A 19,376-nucleotide genomic window follows, 5' to 3' on the forward strand; every position below is an offset into this window, starting at 1 on the left:
AAGACGAGGGGTTTATTGTTCACATTCAGCAAATCTCTCTCTCCCTCTCTCTTTCTGTTTTCCTCCCTCATTTAGGCATGACGACTCAAGCAGTCAGTCTGTTGTGTTTTTAAAATGTCGCCTTGCCTTCGTTTTCGGGCAAGAAGCACTGCTTCACAGCAAATCGATACTGTTCACTCGGTTTTGCATACCTAAGTCAAATTCTGATGCATTTGTACTTTTCTAAGCAGTTTCAAATTTACACTTTTTTTTGGAGGTTGTAAAGATTCCTACTTTTTATAGTTGTTTATTCCTTTCTTGTGGTTCATTTCATTCTGTTCTTTGTTGTCGCTCCCATCTCTCAATCGAAATGCCTTAGCATTTCATATTAGACCAAAGAGACGAGAACAGTGTTTCAAACTTCAGCACTTATGCTGATAGACGCTGGATAAACTAAGTTCCACTGTGGTTCTTTGGGGAACTCAGTGCTTGAGCGTTTTGGGCACTTTTTTAAACTCAACTTGTTTCTTCACTGCTTAATTAACCCCTTCAACTGCAAAGGCCTGTAACAGCACCCACTCTTTAATCCTTTAGAACCAGCCTCTTGCTGGCAAGACAAAATATTTTGGCATCATGATGCAGATGATAAAGACTGTATAAAAAATACAAGAATTGAACCCCTTTCTTGGGTGGGGCTTGCGAAGTGCTCTTTGTAAATATGGATAGAAACTGCCAATAGAACCTTTATATATAATCAATGTGCCATAAAAACATGCAGGAAAATGAAATGACTTGTCTTTTGGGTCAAAGGGTTTTGGCCAGTTCTTTCGATACTACAGTTTACATTTTTTTTTCTCAGTTAAGCTAAAAATTAAGCTAGTTTTTGTGTGATTTTATGGGTTAACTCACAAATATAGTGTGTAGAAATAATTATCGAATGACATTTTACTGGCTGAGACTGCACAGAACACTTTATGGTTGTCAAAAAAAAAGGCCAAAAGAAAAGAGCTTAAAGGATTACTTCCTCTTTCCCATAACAACAGAACTTACTTATGAGTTTCACAGTAGATACTGAATAATTCATGGTAGTTACTGTTTAATCCAAAGCAGCTAGCTAATGTTATAAAACACACAGTTCCACATCTGAAATCTGACAGGCTGAATGAAGCCGTTGTAATAGGGCTTGATTTACATCTAACCATGCACTTCAACTGAATGCTGTATTAATATGTCAAGTTGTTAAAAATCATTGCGTTGTTCATGGACTAAGCTTTTTGCTTACAAACCATTTATTACTATTATAATTATAACTGGAATTATTTACTAAACATTGGTGTAACATATTGTTATTTGCCATTGTTTTATAAAAGCAAGTGTAGGAGTGATTTTACCACATTAAAGGGTGTTGTTAGGCACAACATGAAGTAGCTTCTTGCAACTTATAATGAACCATGAGACAAGCCTTCAGTTTAGGGGGGAGTTCCTTTAAAGATAGACGAAGAAACATTTGCTTGTCTACAACATACTGAAGGTTCACAGCAGATCACTTGTACGATTGTTACGATAGAAATTAACCAACCAACCGTGGCCGTTGAGGCCCACTGCCCTGCACTTTTTATGCTTTCCTTGCCACAGTAATTCAATTATGGACTGTTAACGGGGGCAGCCATGTGACCCGAAGGTTGCCAGTTCAGTCCACCTGAGCCGAGGCACCTAACCCCCAACTGCTCCCCAGGCACGGTGGATAGGGCTGCCCACCACTCCAGGCAGGTGTGCTCACTGCCCTCTAGTGTGTGTGTGTTCACTAGTGTGCATGCACGTGGGTGTTTCACTGCACGGATGGGTAAAATGCAGAGGTCTAATTCCTCTGTGTGCAAGCACAGACATATGTATATACACACCTATATCTGATGTGTGTACACAGTAGTAATGTCTAACACGGCTGACTGTTGTGAACTGTGCGACCTGTAGTGTGTATCTGTATTGATCTGTACTATTAGTGTGTGATCTGTAAATCTGTAATATCAAATTTCATGACATAATATAATCCACTACTCAGAAGCTTTGTAGCTTTGTAATTTATTTTTGATTTATCATTAGAGGAGAAATACAGAAAGCCAGCCTATCTCAGACTTGGATGTTGTTCCTTTATTGTCTCTTCCTTCAAAAACAGAGTTTTCAGAAGCGATGCAGAATATCTGTTGCTGTGCCACTAAAAAAAAAAGGTCTTTTCAGACCATTTTGAGACAATATTTTAATAAAGGAAAAATAATCCGTGTATTTTAACTGCTTAAATGAAACATTATTGCCAGACTAGTACCTGCAGGTTTTTGTATCCAAACTAATCGATTAATCGTAGTCATAATGGATCAACTAATTGATTATGATAATATTCATTAGTTGCAGCCCTAATGAAGAGTATTATAATGTTATATTTTTGTCATAATGGCCTACTCCTGTCTGAGCGTGTGCTTTCCCAGGCTAGATTTGTTACAGTGCATTTCGTTTATTTCTCCCTTCAATACCCGAAATCCTGGTATTAGCTCAGCACCAACAGCGCCAGAGTTATGATTCAAAGGGGGAGACACCACTGTGTGAACTTCGGGCCGGGTTCTGCATACAGCATTTAAAACGCTCAGTCTGCTCTTGCTCTTCCTCCAGACTGCTTCTGAGTGTTTTGGTTTCTTTTTTTCTGCTATGCTTCTTCAAACTAATTATTTTTTTTTAAAGCAGGGACTGCAAACAAACAACAAGGCTGATTATTCATTTCTATAAATAATCTCCGAGCAACAATTGTCCATTTCAGCTGGGATTTCATTAGACATCCACAAACACAGAGACGGGGGTGGGGGGGTGGGTATGAGTGGGGGGGGGGTTTGGAAGGGGACGACGAAAGAGCCGAGAGAGAGAGAGAGAGGGAGACAGAGAGAGAGAAGGTAATGATAGCTAATGGAGAACAGAGCAAAAAGAAAAACAGGAAATACGGTGGGGAGAGAGAGAGAGAGAGAGACAGAGAGAGAGCAATGGCAAAAAGAGAATGACATAAAAGACATAAAAACAAGATCATACATTGCTGCTTACATCCTGATGAGAGGCTCTCTCTGAGAAATAAGAGACACAATAAGTTTACGTAAGAGTGTTTTTGAGCCGTTGCCGAGTCGGTGGAGGACGACGCTCTGACTCACAGGACTGTATTATGAAGCCTGATGGAGAAACAGAGAGATGATTTTTAGTTGCTCTGTGGTTTTTCCCACTGATGACTGTCCAACTACAGATCTGAGCTCCTCATGCTGGACTGATTAACCCTGACGATTGTAGTCGTGCACTTGACATGATGATACAACATCGTTATCATGATAAACTAAGCGATGGTATGCTCTTCTTTGAACATATGGTGGGTATCATCAATGCTGTCGAGTATTGTAGTTCATATCACGCATCGTGAAATGTCACCATGTATCGTAATCTATTCTGGTCCTTTTGCTCACACATACTTTTCAGTGGAGAGAAATTTAACGAAAAGCATGTAAAGACAGAAAGAAAGAGAACTAACTATGGTCAAAACACTATAGCTGACTGAATTTAACGGAACTGAGAGGAACAGACACAGAATCTTTCAGACAAAGAGAGAAGAAAGACAGAGAAAGCAAGCAAGTGAAAGAGAAAGGAAGAAAAAGAGAGAAAAAGATACTGAGAGCTGAAAGATCAACAGAAAAATAGAGGAGACAGAAATAGAGAAACAGAAAGAGAAAGAGAGAAACTGAGCTGAAAGACAAAGAGAAAGGAGACAGAAACAAAGAAAGAGCGTCTTATACAGAAAGAGAAAAAAGAAAGTGAAAGAAAGAAAGGAGGAAAGAGAGGAAAAGAGAAAAGAGAGAGAAACAGGGAGGGGAAGAGAGAGACATAGACAGAGAGACTGAGAGAAAGAAAGAAAGAAAGAAACAGAGGGAAAGAGAGAAACACATGGAGGGAGAGAAAGAGTGAGAGAAAGAGAGAGAGAGGAAACAGGAAAACAGAAAGAGAGAAACAGATAGGGGAATAGAGAGAGAGAAAAAGGGAAAGAGAGGAAGAGAGAGGGGCAAAGAGAGAGACAGAGAGAGAGAAAAGAAAGAAAGAAAGAAAGAAAGAAAGAAAGAAAGAAAGAAAGAAAAAGAAAGAAAGAAGAAACAGACAGAAAGAAAGAAAGAAACAGAAACGAGAAATAAAGACAGAGACAGAAAGAAAGAAAAAAGAAAGAAAGAAAGAAAGAAAGGGGAAATACAGACAAAGAGATAGAGAAAGAGGGGAAATAGAGAGAGAGAGAGATGGAAAATAAAAAGAGACAGAGAAACAGAGAGGGGAAAGAGAGAGAGAGACAGAGACAGAGAAACTGGGAAAGAAGGAGGGGGGGATAGAACTAAACAGATGATTTGATGGGGGTCAGTGGAGGTGGAGGTCAGCAGTGGTGACTCAGTTTGATCCTGAACGTCTGGTTCACTCTGGTGGGCTCAAAACCTCCGAATCCCCCTGTAGGTGAACAGTTGATGTAGGTCACTGTGCTGCTGTGTGCTCTCCTCTCACCACACTAACACTCCTAACACGGAAACAATGCATTTCCTCGTCTCCGTGGGAATTAAACCAGATCTGGGTTAGTTAGTCCTTTAACACCACAGTGACTTCACAGAATGGACGAGAGGAGAGTGAGAGGAGAGTGAGAGGAGAGTGAGAGGGTCCTCTCAGAACCATCCATCACCTCTGACAGTGACAGGCAGGTGTGCAACATACCTGAACCTGAAAGAGAAGCCCAATCAATACACACCTGCACCTGTGCAGCACAATGAACTGGAGAACAGTAAACATGTAGGTCAACTCAGTTCTTTCTCCAGCTCTGCTCACTCACCTTCCTTCTCCCTCATTCTCTCTCCATCTCTCGCTCATGGAGCACCATGTGGTAGCTCGTCATTAATTCATCCCCCCCTCAGCCTCCCTGCAGTCCTCCTGTAGCCTCTGAAAAATATTTGCCCCTATCTGCCCTGCCCCCCTCTCCAACATCACCACTAGATCCCCAGCCCCCCCCCCGAACTCTCCAGGCTCCAGGGGTTTGATCGGGGGTTAGCATCAGGCTCTCTCTACTGAGAGTGAGAGAGAGAGAGAGAGAGAGAGAGAGAGAGAGGGAGGGCAGGCCTTACTGCTCCCAGCTTGACCATCATCACCCCCACTCTCTTATCTCTCACCTCATACTGAATAGGCTCCACCTGGACTCTTCCCTGAGAAGATCCACACCTGCCCTCATCCCAACCCCCTCCATCCCGTCATGATGCTCTTTCCCACATCCCCATCTCACGTAAAGGCGAAAGTAAAGACACTTTATTTTTGGAGGCATTTTTTGGTATTTTTCATTTTACACAAAAAAAAAACACTTCCAAGAGGAACATTTGGAGAAAAAAACAGAACAATGTGTAAAAATAAATTAAGAAAATAACAATGATGTAATTGTTCTCACAATATCTTGTAGGGCTGAACGATTTGGGCAACGTTTCTAATCACGATTTTTCTGACCAATACTGCAAATGCAATTTAAATTGTGATTATTTTATATAAATTGAGGTCCAGGCCCCTTTTGGCCAAGAAGCCCATCATATCCACTTTTTTCACACCAGAATGGCAGATAACTGTGATGGTGTTGTCAAAGCACATGGATGTTCAGCTGCTTCTGATTGGTCTGACTCATCTACAGCTAATGAGTTCCATGTTATTGAAGCAATAAGCCACGAGAGGCTGTATATTACTGCGATTTTATCATGGGGAAGGGTGTTGTTAGGCACGACGCGAAGCGGAAAACTCCGGCCTCTTGTGGCTTATTGCTTTAAAATAGTGTAAAAGACAAAAAAAATAACTTTGTAAACACAATGGTCAGCAGAAATGACCGCTTTGTCCACCATGCTTTTCAAACTGAAGCAATGGAACTCTGAGTCACTGAACGGCATTATAGGACTGCCTTTGTTAAGAAGGACACGTGATGCTGCCTCTAAATCTGGTCAAAATAAGGCACCTTAGAAGATAGCTGACTTGTACTGCCTTCCGAATGGGACAGGCTTTGTCTCAGGAGCATGCAAACGCTGCCCACTTAAGCTGCTGCCTCCCAAATGGAACACACCACACATGTCAAATGGATTTACATCGTTTCTTCACTGTTTTATTTCCTGTAAAGCTGCCTGATACTTTGAAAGTACAAAAAATGCTGCATCAATTGATACAAAGCTTCCATAAGAAAACAGAAGCTGACCCTAGATCGGATGCTTTATTCAGATCAGTTTTGTACATCTACACTGACCTCACATCAGGTCATCATATCCTCAAAACTAAAGAGCAGAACTGATCCTAGACCTGTTTCTCCAAAACATGCACAGTTCCCCCTCTCATGGATTTCGCCCCCACTACTGCAGGGGTCAAACATACCAAGGCTTCTTATTGGCCGGCCAGAGAGAGGCAGCAGTCGGCTTGATGTCTTAATGATGCGAGAAAAAAGTGCGGATAATCCTCCCGTCCCTCCCTCCCTCTGAGATTTAAGTCAAAAGAATTATACTCCAATTGATCAACTGATCTTTTAAACTGTCAACTCAAAAGTCAAGTAAGAAAGACGTGGCAGCTGCGATTTGGGGAGGAAGCTTTGAATTCTGTACATGAAAATTAAACTGTTTACCAAGATTTTTGTTTTTTTTATTTTTGGTGCTAAGCTCAGTAAAGTTGAGGGGAGTACAATTCTGACCCTCAGAAAGTGATTCAATGTGTCATGAAATCTATAATGTTGGCAATATTTTTGATGATTTAATATCATTCTTGCAAAAAAGGTGGACTTTTATGTTTGAAAATAGCTTGCAATTTTTATTTTTGGCCATTATGTGCGCATGCTTATTCGTTATTAGAAATAACAGACTAACTAGAGGCAGGCAGATATGCACTGGCCACTAGAGCCAATCAATCTTGTGGCCAGAATAACGGAAACATGTTTATCAATCAAGAAATATGGTACATACAATCCAGTTCCACACCAGGTGTTGCTTTGCTTTTCTTCACATTAATAAGAACATTGTCGCTGTGGTGACCTTGTTGGTCCCCACTGCCAAGCTGGTTCGCCATCCAATCATCCAGTCTGTGGGCCCTTAGCTTCAAAGCCTTGCCGCTATCCACAAAGCAATCAAAATCCAAAACATGGTCTTAATAACACGGTAAGAGTCAGAGCTCAATCTAGATATCCAGGACCTCTTTTCCACTGAGCAGTGCTTAGCACGGAGGGTAACCGTTCCAGTGGCTTTTCCACACAGACACGGTTCGACAAGCCAGGGCGTTTATGTTTATGTCAGTGTTCTTCCACTGCATGTAGCGGCATTAACGCCAAATAAGTGAAAGCAGTGCACAATCTTAAATCCACCAACTCAGTAAGATTCAATTTAACACCAGTTTCTAAATGTTAAATGCCGCTGCTAACCAGGAGAGAGTAGCTGGTTAGCATTAGCTTAGCTAGCATGCTGCCAGCTTTGCTCACCACAGAACAGGTTCGATTCTGACTGACAAAAGCTTTACTGACGCAAATTTAGATTCTAATGATAAACTGAGGAAGCGAAGTCGAGTGGCTGATGTTAGAGAAACAGAAGCTGAAATTAAACCTGCTCTCGGGTGTCTGGAGCCTCCTAGCTAACCTAATGCTAGCTGACTCCTTTCTCCTAGCTAACTTAGCTGAAGAAATCCAAACACCCCAGTACGGGATCAATTTGACTAACTGCCCTGCTATCACAAGTATAGACGATAAAACTTTTAACAGTGAAAGTAAAGCTAACTGACTGGTGTTGAAGTGACAGAAAGGAAAAATCGAATGATCCAATTTTTTGTAATGCTTTAAGCTGTAGCCTGCTAGGCTAAGCTAACATGAGCGCACGGTATCTCCCACAGCAGGACGGGCTTGGTTGTAGCGAACCAATGATTAAAAACACCCACTTAGAGAATAAAGACTCATATCTGAGAGCACAAATTTGAATGTCTGGTGTTGAAGTGACAGAAAGTTTGTGTAGTTTTTTTTCAGCATTTTCTGGTTCTGATTTAGCAGCACAACAGATGGAAAAAGAAACCAGACGTAACCGATCTCACAAGTCCGTACCGGCGTAGAATGGCCCAGTACGGCCATGAGAACCATTTGGCTCAACGGTGGAAAAGAGGCCTAGGAGTCAGGGGGAAATAAACTCCTTCATTCTAGCTTCTGTTACTCTGTGTCAGTATTTCATGGGCCGATGGTTAAAAGGTTAACTTATTTTCACTTTTGAATTGTGTCTGTGGGGCTTAAGACTAATTGTTTTTACATCACAACTTAAAAGAGTGCAATTTTCAAATCTCAAGAGCTGAAATTTTAATGACAGCTTACATTATTCAACACTGTCTTCAGTTTTAAGTGGTGACATTAAGCCAATTACATGAAGCTTGGGAACTGCTTTTAGATGAGTTAGACCAATCAAAAGCAACTATGTACTGACTCGGCACATGGCTTTGCACTACCTCAAGCCACTTAAAGTGGATGGTGGGACACTGGGATGTCCAGCAAGCTCATATAGGTGTGATGATGAGGTGCCCACATACTTTTGACCACAGTGTAGTTAGATTAGAGATCCCATATAGGGAACAGCTGTTTATAATATTACAATATCACTTAAAAACAACAAAGAACACAAAGCCGACTGAAGCGGTGTTGGTTAGCAGTGGCAGAGATGGAGATGATGAAGAAAAGCACCATAAGACAGATTAAGTGTCCAGGGGTCCTGGACACTTAATGTCCTGCCTGCTTTCGTTGTCTAGAGCTTATCCGATTACTGCACCTCCTCTGATTTACTCTCTCTCTCCTTTTCCTCTGCCTGTCTCTCTCTCCTTTTTCGTCCCTCACAAATACAAACACTCCAAACTTACACCCACTCGCGCTCCTACCCTAAAGACGGACAGGTTTTCAAATGAATTCATCCAGGCATTATCTACACGCTAGCGGAGAGACGCACAGACTGCGGGTGCATATTTTCCATTTTGGGGTTTTGATGAAAACGCCACAGACACAAAGAGACGCTAATCCTTACATAATCCCCTTCTGCTGCCAAAACACCAAATTCAGCTCACGGAGATCCGCTCATTCACTAAGATCGGCCCTTTCAGCACAGCCTCTGGTGACAGGAAAACATTCTGAAGTACACTTAAAATAAAAAAAATGAAACAGAGATCAAAACGTGCACTTCGCTTTACGAGAACAGGCGGAAAACAGAGAAGCAGCACCTTGAGAGGTCCAACAGGCCATGTGTCACTTCTCAGCTTTACAGTCTGTTACAATAATTGAAGGTGCTGTTACAGTGTAAATAAAAGGGAAGACAGCCATCTAGTGGTGAAGCAAGGAGCTGCACCCAGGACTGCAAGCAAGCCAATCAAACAGCAGCCCGCTTTCCATCCAGATGCTGAACGAAATGAACTGAAATGCCAGAATAAAGACAAATAATACTGTGTTTCCATCTATACAAGAGAATAAAAGGTCTCATTGTATATTAAAACAGTTTTGAGAAACACAGGCCGAGGTTGCAGAAAACAATCTCCCAGTCCAAAGATATCTCATGGTCATTACAAGCCACTGTGAGTGAACCAGTAATGTGATCATTGGCAAACTGCGCTAAAAGGTGCGTAAAAAGTATACGTCACTTTATTCAGAACGGCAGCGCCACAAAAGAGCTGTTAGATGTTTGCTAAGTTGTTGTTTGGGTTATTTTATTTTTTGGGTTATAAATCATTTTTATGATTTTCTTCTATTATCTATAATTTTCAAGGTCTTTTTATTATGATCTGGCAGAGAAAGAATGCTGTCTGACTTTTCTGACACTTTTTCTGCCATTTTCTTCTGTTGGATTTCGGTTGGGTGGGACTAAATTTCGCTCAGGTGACGTCAAATCGGCCAAAATACCAATCAGAGTCAGCATTATGTATACATCAGCTACTCGCGATCCTCTCCCTCACATAGGCCCAATCCCATCTCACCCTCTTGCCCCTACTACTTAGCCCTTAGCCCTCTGTTTTGCAAGTTCACGCCTAGGGGTAGGGTATCCCCATTTTTATTGAGATAGAGGGGTGGGGAGAAGTGTTAGGGTTACATATCCCTCCAAACGGAGGTTTTTCATAGGGACACACCAAACAGAGTGTTATGAGAAAAAAAGAAAAATATGGCCGCACAAGCGACCAAAGGAACCCACAAGTGTAAGTATTTTCTCTGTTAAAAAATTACGATAACCACCGTATTATCTTATTTAAATGTCGTTTCAATGTATTATGGTCATTTTCTTCATAACAAGCACAAAAAATAGTTAATAGCATGCTAATGTCTCGGCAGCTAGCTAGCTAACTTTCCCGTTCCACCTTAAATAGTCCAGCAGTTCTGGTGCCTGAGGCGCCAGAATGTAACTGCTGCACCATTTAAGGTGTAACGGGAAAATTCGAACAAGAAGCTGATGATTAGCTGACTTCAGCTTCATATCACCAAAGAATTAGGGGTGGGTGATGATAAATAATTGTCTTATCCCCCTCTTTGAAAACATATAATGCTCTTAATGTAACTAAAGCCCAGCAGTGAGGTTGCTGAACTTTTCCCTTCTCTGCCATCACCGCAGACTGACATGGGTCGCCTACAGAGTACCGCTAGTAGCCTGTTAATAAAGCGATGTTTTTTTTTTAATTTGAGGGTTGCCCATTTCATAGGGCAAATTTCAACCACTACCAGTTCCAGGGTTAGGGTGACGCTCAAAAACAAGGGGTAGGGGTTAAAAGAAGAAACGGGATTGGGCCATAACGTGACTGATCTCTCCCCCTGCTTCGAGTTCCAGCCAAAACTCCCAGCAAGTAGATTAGTAGCTTTTCTCAATTTGCTAACACTGCTTGTTATGAAGGGTTATTACACCGTTGTTTATAGCATAGCTAGACGCTGCTTCCTACTTGTGTTGGCCACAAGTTGCTAGATCCCACCATAAGCGATTAACTTCATTTCACGATGGCTAGTGGTCCACCTTTAATGTAGGAATAAAAAGCTAATACGTTAGCAACCCCCCCATCATCAACAGTTCCCCACAACTGTACTTTCCAGTGGCGCACAATGTCCGCCGTGTCCGCAAGTACGACTATGCCAACTCATAACTGAACCATGTGTGACCTTAGAAGTTTCAGATGCATGGTCCAGCAGTTAGCTAGCAAGCTACAGGTCACAGATATTAGATGACCATTAGCTTGTTCTCCGTTTTATTTGCCATTCAGAAACTTGCTAAGACCAAAGTGGTCTGTTTTTCTCTGCGGGGGGCTCAAACGTGTAAGGTTGAACCAGACTGACTGGCAGTGACGCTCACCACTGGCACTGAAGCCGGGTTGTTTACATTTCCTGGGAGACGCAACTGTCATTAAGGCGCCTGACCTCACCTGGTCCCTAATGAAAATGGAGGGATAATTAGGTCCAGTTTATATTCACTCACTGAGAACTTTATTATTCATTAATCTACACCTCCCTGTATCTATACTCATTGTCCTTTTTATCCGATCCACTTACTACATAGAAGCACTTTGTAGTCCTACAGTTACAGACTGTAGTCCATCTGTTTCTCTGCATACTTTGTTACCCTGTTCTTCAATGGTCAGGACCCCCATAGGACCACCACAGGTATTATTTGGGTAGTGGATCATCCTCAGCACTGCAGTGGCAATTCAATTGGATGTTCCGAAAGTTCAGCCTGAATATGGTAAAACAGCTTTTAGTTCTAGCGCTCCATCCTGGTTCTGGCCTGTAAAATATGTGGTATCATTTGAAAATGAAGCAATTTATCTCCTTGACCGACTAAGATAACTGTTGAAGAATGTATCACTATGTTTGCTTTTGTTTTCAATTCTTTTTTTTCTTCTTTTGGTTGTTATGTGCTGCCTTCTTGGCTAGAACTCACTTGCAAAAGAGACGTGAATCTCAATGCCTACCCTGGTAAAATAAAGGTAAAGTAAAATGAAAAAATCTGACTGCACTTACAAAAACAAGCAATAGGTTGGTAATAACAAGTAATAACAAAGGTAATAGGTTGGTTCATTACATTAGATAGCAGTAGTACGACTAACAATTCTACTACAACTAATAATATGTTTTCTTTATAAAGCACCTTTCACACTTTCAGTTTCACAGCCTTTCAGTTTTATTCATACAGTTGTATGCAAAAGTTTGAACTCCTCCCATCAAATGATGTGTTGTTGATTTTCTAAGTGAAAATAAGTTAAAATGTCCCCTACAGAGACATTTTAAACTTTTAAAGCCATCTTTCCTGCACATTTTAGAGCACAGTTTCTATTTATTTGGGTTCAACATGCTGGAAAAACCAAGACATAAAATACAAAATGTACAGTACAATTCTGGCCTGTGCCAAGGTTTTGCTTCATTCCACCCCCTACACACTAAATTCAATCCCAATCCAAACAATGACCCAACCAGGCTGTGTGCTGAAGAATCAATGTTCCTCAGGGTTTTAAGGTAAGAAATTGTAAGTATACATATAATAGCAAAGTTATGTGTATAATATCACAGTAAACAAGTCTTGAGTGAAGAACTACAATCAGCAGAATCTAGGGTTAGATTACTGCAGGCCTCCTCTGCCGTAGTGCACTAGTACGTATACTGATACAGGACATAGAATACACCACATACCATAAACTAAGGGAAACTGATAACAGAGCGTTTGGTTTCAGTTTCAGGAGGTAGTTTAGAATTGCTCTGCGATACTGGACATTGGATCAGTGTGAGCTGCTGCTTAAGCTCTTTATGTTATAGATCTCAGCAGAATCTCTATGCACTTCATATCACTGCCTCCTTTACTGACTACCCTGGATTAGAGCTGCAACAAGCATCATATCGACAAACGTATCGATTAGCTGGTCTATTATGACTTTGATTAACTGATTACTTTTTTGGGAAGCTAAAACTTGCAGATGTTGGCAATAATGTTTCATTCAAATTTAAAATGCAAGGATTATTCAGGCACTAAGGGCAAAGCAGAGAAAAACAGCAAAACATTCAAGCTAGTCTGTGCGCATTAGCATACAAGCAACCCTGATAAAGCAGTTTAGCTGAGTTTCAGATTCAAAATGCAGCTCTTCCCTTCAGCCAGCACTGCTTATTCTACCTGCCAAACTAAAAGCAGAAATAGCTGAAAAGCAGACCGTCATGCACTCTTTTCCACTTTTGACTACAGTTTTAAGAAGATATTAGTATCTCTTTGTGTTGATTTCTGTAGTCGATGTATATTCTCTGTTATATATGTGCCTGATAATCGTGCGACCCGACATACCAGTTGAAGTTCTTCTTAAGGTGTTAATTTTATCATTACCGTTATAACGGTATGTAAATAAATGCAGATGGCGCAAAGTACAAACTAGAGATGAAACGATATCATGACCAAAATTATCACGATTATCGGTATTATCGCGATATTGTTCAAATGTTTTGAAAAGTAAAATAAATAAAAAAATAAATACTGATACACAAACTGAAACTCGTTTCACCAACTTTTATATTAACATATATATAACATACATATATATTTATATTATATTACGCACTTTTTGTTTGCATAAACAATTAAAAAAATAAGGTCAATACATTTTTAGTATTACTTTTCGTATTACTTACAATACTTGTAATACTCTGTAAACAAAAGAATAGCAAATGTATTATTATTGTTATTATTATTATTATTATTATTATTACTGTTATTCTTATTATATTATTATTTTTACTGTTGTTATTATTAATATTATTATTATTAATTACAATAACTAGGGATTTCCCTGCATAGAGAATTAAATCTTGACCAACTCTGAGGTGGGTCTTAATGGAAAATTACTACTTCTAAGAAGTGCTGCACTCGGGGGATTTCTGTCCGAACTGCATCTGCAGCATTATTGTGCCGTTGTGGCGCTGAACCCCTAATCAATACAGTGCACCAGGAAAAACAGCCAAAATCACAGAGGAATTGCGTGACCGCGCTGTGAGCTGCAGACAGTGTAGAACTCACACAGTGTGAGTTCACCTGTGGAGCTGCTTCTCTAAAAGCATTTTAAAACTAAAACATAACTTAAAATTAACGTGCATCTGAGCTGCGGCAGAAACACTCCTAAAGTTTAATCTCTGAAACTCTGCTTTTCCTGAAAGCAGCACACAGCGTTTACTCGCGCAAGGTCCCGTCTCAAAGCACACATCTTCCCTATGTAGTGCACTTCGTGGATCATGAAATAGCAAATCCTTCACCCAAAGAGTGCAAGAAACGTTCGACTAAGTCATCTATAATCAACATTAACAACAGGTTACAAATTCCCTATTTAAAACTCAGCTGCTTGTTAATGATGATCGTGTTTGTTTGAACAGTAGTGCCCTATGTAGGGGACATTGATTGATTTGAGACGGTGTTACTCTCCTCTCAGACAGTAAACACTGCAAGCTAGACGAGAAAGGGGAGCTGTGCAGATTGAACCTCTGCAGCGTCTCGTTCCAGAGCTTGTGTGACTTAACTCAGAGCTCATTTTGGAGACTCTGCTCCACAGAAATGTGTTAAAAGCTTTAGTTTCGATTCACAGTTGATTCACTGATTGTTTTTCTTTTTTCTTTTATTTTTTGACGCTAAAAGCTTCATTTTATATTATTAACAAACCATAAGCATAGGTTAAACCACACAAACCGTGACATTTCTTCTATTTCGAAGTCCCCACAGACTTCTATGTTAAAGTTAACCTTGCATTCTCTAAAAAGTAGCGGGTGGTGGTCGCGAAATGACTCGTAAAGTTTGATGTGTTGCCCCCTTTCGCCGCTATTTTCTTTCGGCATGTTCTGCAGACAGGGTGGTCATCTTCAATTAACTTTCCTTCTGCATCCTTATAAAACCCAAAACATGACCAAACGTCAGACTTGGTCTTCTTAGAAGGCTGAAATATCTCTGAATCTCCGAGTTTTCACACCGCGGTAATCGACCGCGGTTTTAACGATACTTTAAAGTTCAAGCGGTACTACTAACTGTCATTAATTTTACAGCGGTTTACCCTGAAACTGGTAACCGTTTCATCTCTAGTACAAACAATGCAAAACATGCTGATTGCCTCACCTCTCATGTAGAGAGTTCCAGCCTGAGGTAAGTTACATCAGTTTATTGTCAATGGAGCAGACATCAGACTGTAATGAGTTAATAAGTTAACAAGGAGTGGAAGTAAAAGCCAGTCTTTTAGGGTTAGCCGTTAGCCATTAGCCTAGCGTAGAGACTAGTCTGCTTTCCATGTGCAGCACTCCTTGCTAAGCCAGCTGCTTCAGGCAACACCGCGGTCTTGGGCTACAAGCAGAGAGGCTCCGCAGCTTCTCAGCTAAAACTGTGCGAACAGCTGTATTATTTACTAAATTCCAGCAGCGTCTGATGGTCAGAGATTAAAGCTTGAGAGACACACATATGACACAAATGACTTTCGGACATAAAACAACATTCAGCGTCGTTTTTAAGAGGCTGAAGTTGGCCTCATATTCAAATTTTCCTCTTCCATCTTAAATAGTTAAGGTAACTGCTGCCTCATTTAAGGTGGAACAGGAACATTCAAACAAGAAGCTGGCAATTATGAAGCCAACTTCAGCTTTGTACCGCTCAGTGTAGCCACTGTGGGCTTTACACACAATCGCCTTCATCTCAAAAGGGTTAAGAAAGCAATATTGGCATATGTCTATATAATGTTCATTTTCATTTTTACTACTTCGCTCAATAAAAATATTTTAGATTTACTGCAGTTGTTAAATATTGTTCTTATTAAAATGGACATCCAGAATAATATGCCATTGTCAATCTACAAAAAAAGGTTTTTACTTTAGCATCCAAAATGGCTTTATTTGAAAAAAATATAAATGAATACACTATACCATGATATAAAACAAAACCATCAGTAATCCTAATTCTACCATGATACAAATTATTGCCCATACAGCCCACTACTAGGTCATGCACAACCCTGTACTGCAGTTTCTGTATTAGTGTTTTTTAACTAAGGATGCACCAATACCACTTTTTCCCCTTCTGACACTGATACTAACTCTATCCTGGTATTTACACAATTCCACTTTTAATTCTGTTTTGGTAAAAGCTGTGTTCTGTGTCACATACAAACATTTTAAGCTTGAATAAATGGCATTTACTTTCTGAACTATAGATATATGAGATGCCGTTCTGACAGCAACTATATTACAATAACACAAATCACGCTGTTAATGGCAGGTGTTTTCAGAGGATTTCACGGCTTCGTTGAGGCAACAGGCCGCGAGACCACGCTGCTATGTGATACAGCTAGCAAGCTGCTACGCTAAAGGCTAAACCAAGGGTAAAAGCTATCATTACCCCAAGAGACCGTGTATTCCTACGATGTTACATTCGCTCCCTCAATAACAATCTGGACTAACATGAATTCATGAGCCTTGACGAGGTCTTGACGAGGCCCACCTAGTTCAAGATTGACATAAGAAGAGATGTAGAGACGATATGTATAACGATATGGCTCCTGTTGTTTTGTCACACCATAAAAAATAAGTCTGTTATACAGTTATAACTAGTGCCAGGATATAGCCAAGTGAGAGGGAACAGCACAAGGTTAAGTGGTTTGATCAGCTTGTTATTCAAAATTTTGTGAAGATGTTAACGATCCGCAGAAACAATCATTAGTTGCAGCTCAGATATTGATGTCACTATGTGCACTGGTACTGAGCATGCACTGGGTGTTCACTCACTCACCTAGCTTATAAGTAAGCACATAAAGCATGGTCCACGGTGTCCCGGGCACATCCATCAGCTTCCTCCAGACCCTCCATGGCCGCACAACATCACGGGAGCCCCTGCGTGTTTCACCCTGTGCCCGGCCTGGCTCCCCGTCCAGCACAGGGGGCGCCCCACACGAACAGTGCTACCCCTCCATAGACGCAGGCCAGCAGGGTGAACATCCAGCCCCAGCCAGCCACATCGATGACTGCCAGCAACCCGCCTCCAGCAAACACAGAGCCGGCCTTGTAGCCCACCACCTGAGCGGTGTTGCCCAGCCCCAGCTCGCCCTGCCCCCGCAGCAGGCGCACGGCCGCCCCGTCCACTGCAATGTCCTGCACCGAGGCCAGCACGTTCATGGCCAGCAGGGAGCCCGCCACCGCTGCGTACTGCGACTCGGGTGCCACAGTGGCGCTAGCCAGGCATGTGAGGGCCAGGCCGGCCACAGTGGCCACCAGCCAGCACCGCTTGGTGCCCGTTCGGTCCACCAAGGGCGCCCAGAGAACCTTGAGCACCCAGGGGAAGTAGAGCACCTTGGTCAGGCTGATGCGGGTGAGGGAGTGGCCGGCGCCGCGCAGGTACACGGGCAGCAGGGATGACTGCAGGCCATATGGGATGCCCTGGATGAAGTAGAGCAGCCCAAGAAACACCAGCTTGTCATTCATCGCGGAGGGAGGGAGGGAAGGGAGGAGTGCAGTGGGTTGAACCTTCAGGTCATGGTCTTTATCTGAACAAATAAACAAGACTGGCTATCATCTCACAACACACACAGTATAAGCTAAAAAAACACTGTAATAGCAACAACAATAACATTAATAATACAAGTACTAATAAAAGTAGTAACATTTGCTTAAGATCAAGAGACTTTTTAACTGAAATTTTACTGACAACGACTCATGCAACGTTACTCGAACCAGCTCATTTATTTATATTCAAAAAATCATATCCCAACGAACAGCATGTACATGCCTAATTTCCATTCCGTATCAGATGCTAAGACATTATTATGAGATACTAAGACATAATGAGGTCGTAAGTCACTATTATGAGATACTAGGTCATAATAATGAGGAACTAAGCAGTATTTATGAGCTGCTAAGTCAAAATTATGGAATATTAAGTCAGAATTATGATATACACAGTATAAGCTAAAATAACACTGATATCAATAACAGCAACAACAATAGCATTGATAACAAAAGTATTCATGAAAGTAAAAACATTTGCTGAAGGTCAGAGACGTTTTAACTGAAATTTTACTGACAACTGACTAATGCAACGTTACTTGAACCAGCTCATTTATTTATATTCAAAAAATCATATCCCAAAGTACAGCATTTACATGCCTAATTTCCGTTCCACCTTAAATGGCGCAGCACTTACTGGCGACTGTGCAGATGTCACAACGCAGCTGCTGCAAAATTTAAGGTGGAACGGAAAATAAGAAGCCAACTTCAGCTTCATTTTCCTCTTAGTTCTCCACTTACGCACGTTTTAATCACTTTAAGTTCAAATCTATGGGGTAAACCCTTAGCAAACGATGATTATTCAACTGTCAGTCTTTAATATACAAGAAAATAACACAGGAGAAGCGACGGAAGGAGCAGAAACACCAACACTGGCCGTTTCTGCTAACGCTAGCGACTCTGCCAAACGTTTTCTACCCAAATAACTGCATACTGAGCGAGTCGCTTCCGTCCCAAAGACAAAGTCACACGTTGTATTCACTACACATGCAGCGTTTTGGCTGTTTTTACGAAGCTTGTGTGAAAGAAATTTACAGTCGGGTTTCATTCAGCCTCCGTCCGTTGCCGCCACGGTCTCCTCTCAGCACAGCCTCCGTGTACCAGCGCGTCACTGCGCGGTGACGTCAGGCCCTCTGAGCCAATCAGCGCCCTCGAGTGGAAAAGCCCGTCAGGGCTGATGACTCAACAGCGCCTCCACGTCGAATGAGCCAAGTATTACAACGAGGGGGTTTCTTCAGGAAGACTGACTCACTTCTGTGACTTCTGGGTGTGTTAACTTGACATTATTATGAGATACTAGGTCATAATTATGAGCTAGTAAGTCATTATTATGAGATACTAGGTCACAATGATGAGAAACTAAGTTATAGTTATGGGATGTTAAGTCATAATTATGGGATAGTAAGTCATATTAATGAGCTGCTAAGTCATTATTATGATATAGTAAGTCACAGTTAGGATATAGTAAGTCATTATTATGAGATACTAAGTCGATTATGAGAATGTAAGCCATAATTATGGGATACTAAGTCATAATTGTGAGATATTAAGTCATATTAATGAGCTGCTAAGTCATTATTATGAGATACAAAGTCATAATTTTGAAGTAGTAAGTTGTAATTATGAGATGCTAAGTCATAACTGAGAAACTTTCGCCATATTATCTTATCATAAGATAGAAAATCATGAGATCCTAATTCAGAATGAGACAGAATTTCACTACTATAAGACAGCAAGTCATAATTATGATACTAAGTCGAAATTATGAGACAATCTAATTATTATGAGACCGTAATTCATAATTGAGATA

The 19,376-nt window shown here is 41.1% G+C and overlaps 1 protein-coding gene across 1 annotated transcript in view; it reads right to left on the reverse strand.

The window, feature by feature from the left end:
• The window catches only part of mfsd3 (major facilitator superfamily domain containing 3), a 50,359-nt gene extending 31,678 nt beyond the window's left edge, over window positions 1-18,681 (reverse strand). Inside the window, 3 exon segments of the mRNA XM_036598904.1 lie at window positions 16,797-16,944; window positions 16,946-17,547; window positions 18,602-18,681. Of these exon segments, the coding sequence (XP_036454797.1) occupies window positions 16,797-16,944; window positions 16,946-17,547; window positions 18,602-18,614 (763 nt within the window). The 5' untranslated portion in view covers window positions 18,615-18,681.
• Between the last annotated feature and the right edge of the window lie 695 nt (window positions 18,682-19,376).

Source organism: Colossoma macropomum, unplaced genomic scaffold (assembly GCF_904425465.1).
Source record: "Colossoma macropomum unplaced genomic scaffold, Colossoma_macropomum, whole genome shotgun sequence".
Lineage (NCBI taxonomy): Eukaryota > Metazoa > Chordata > Actinopteri > Characiformes > Serrasalmidae > Colossoma > Colossoma macropomum.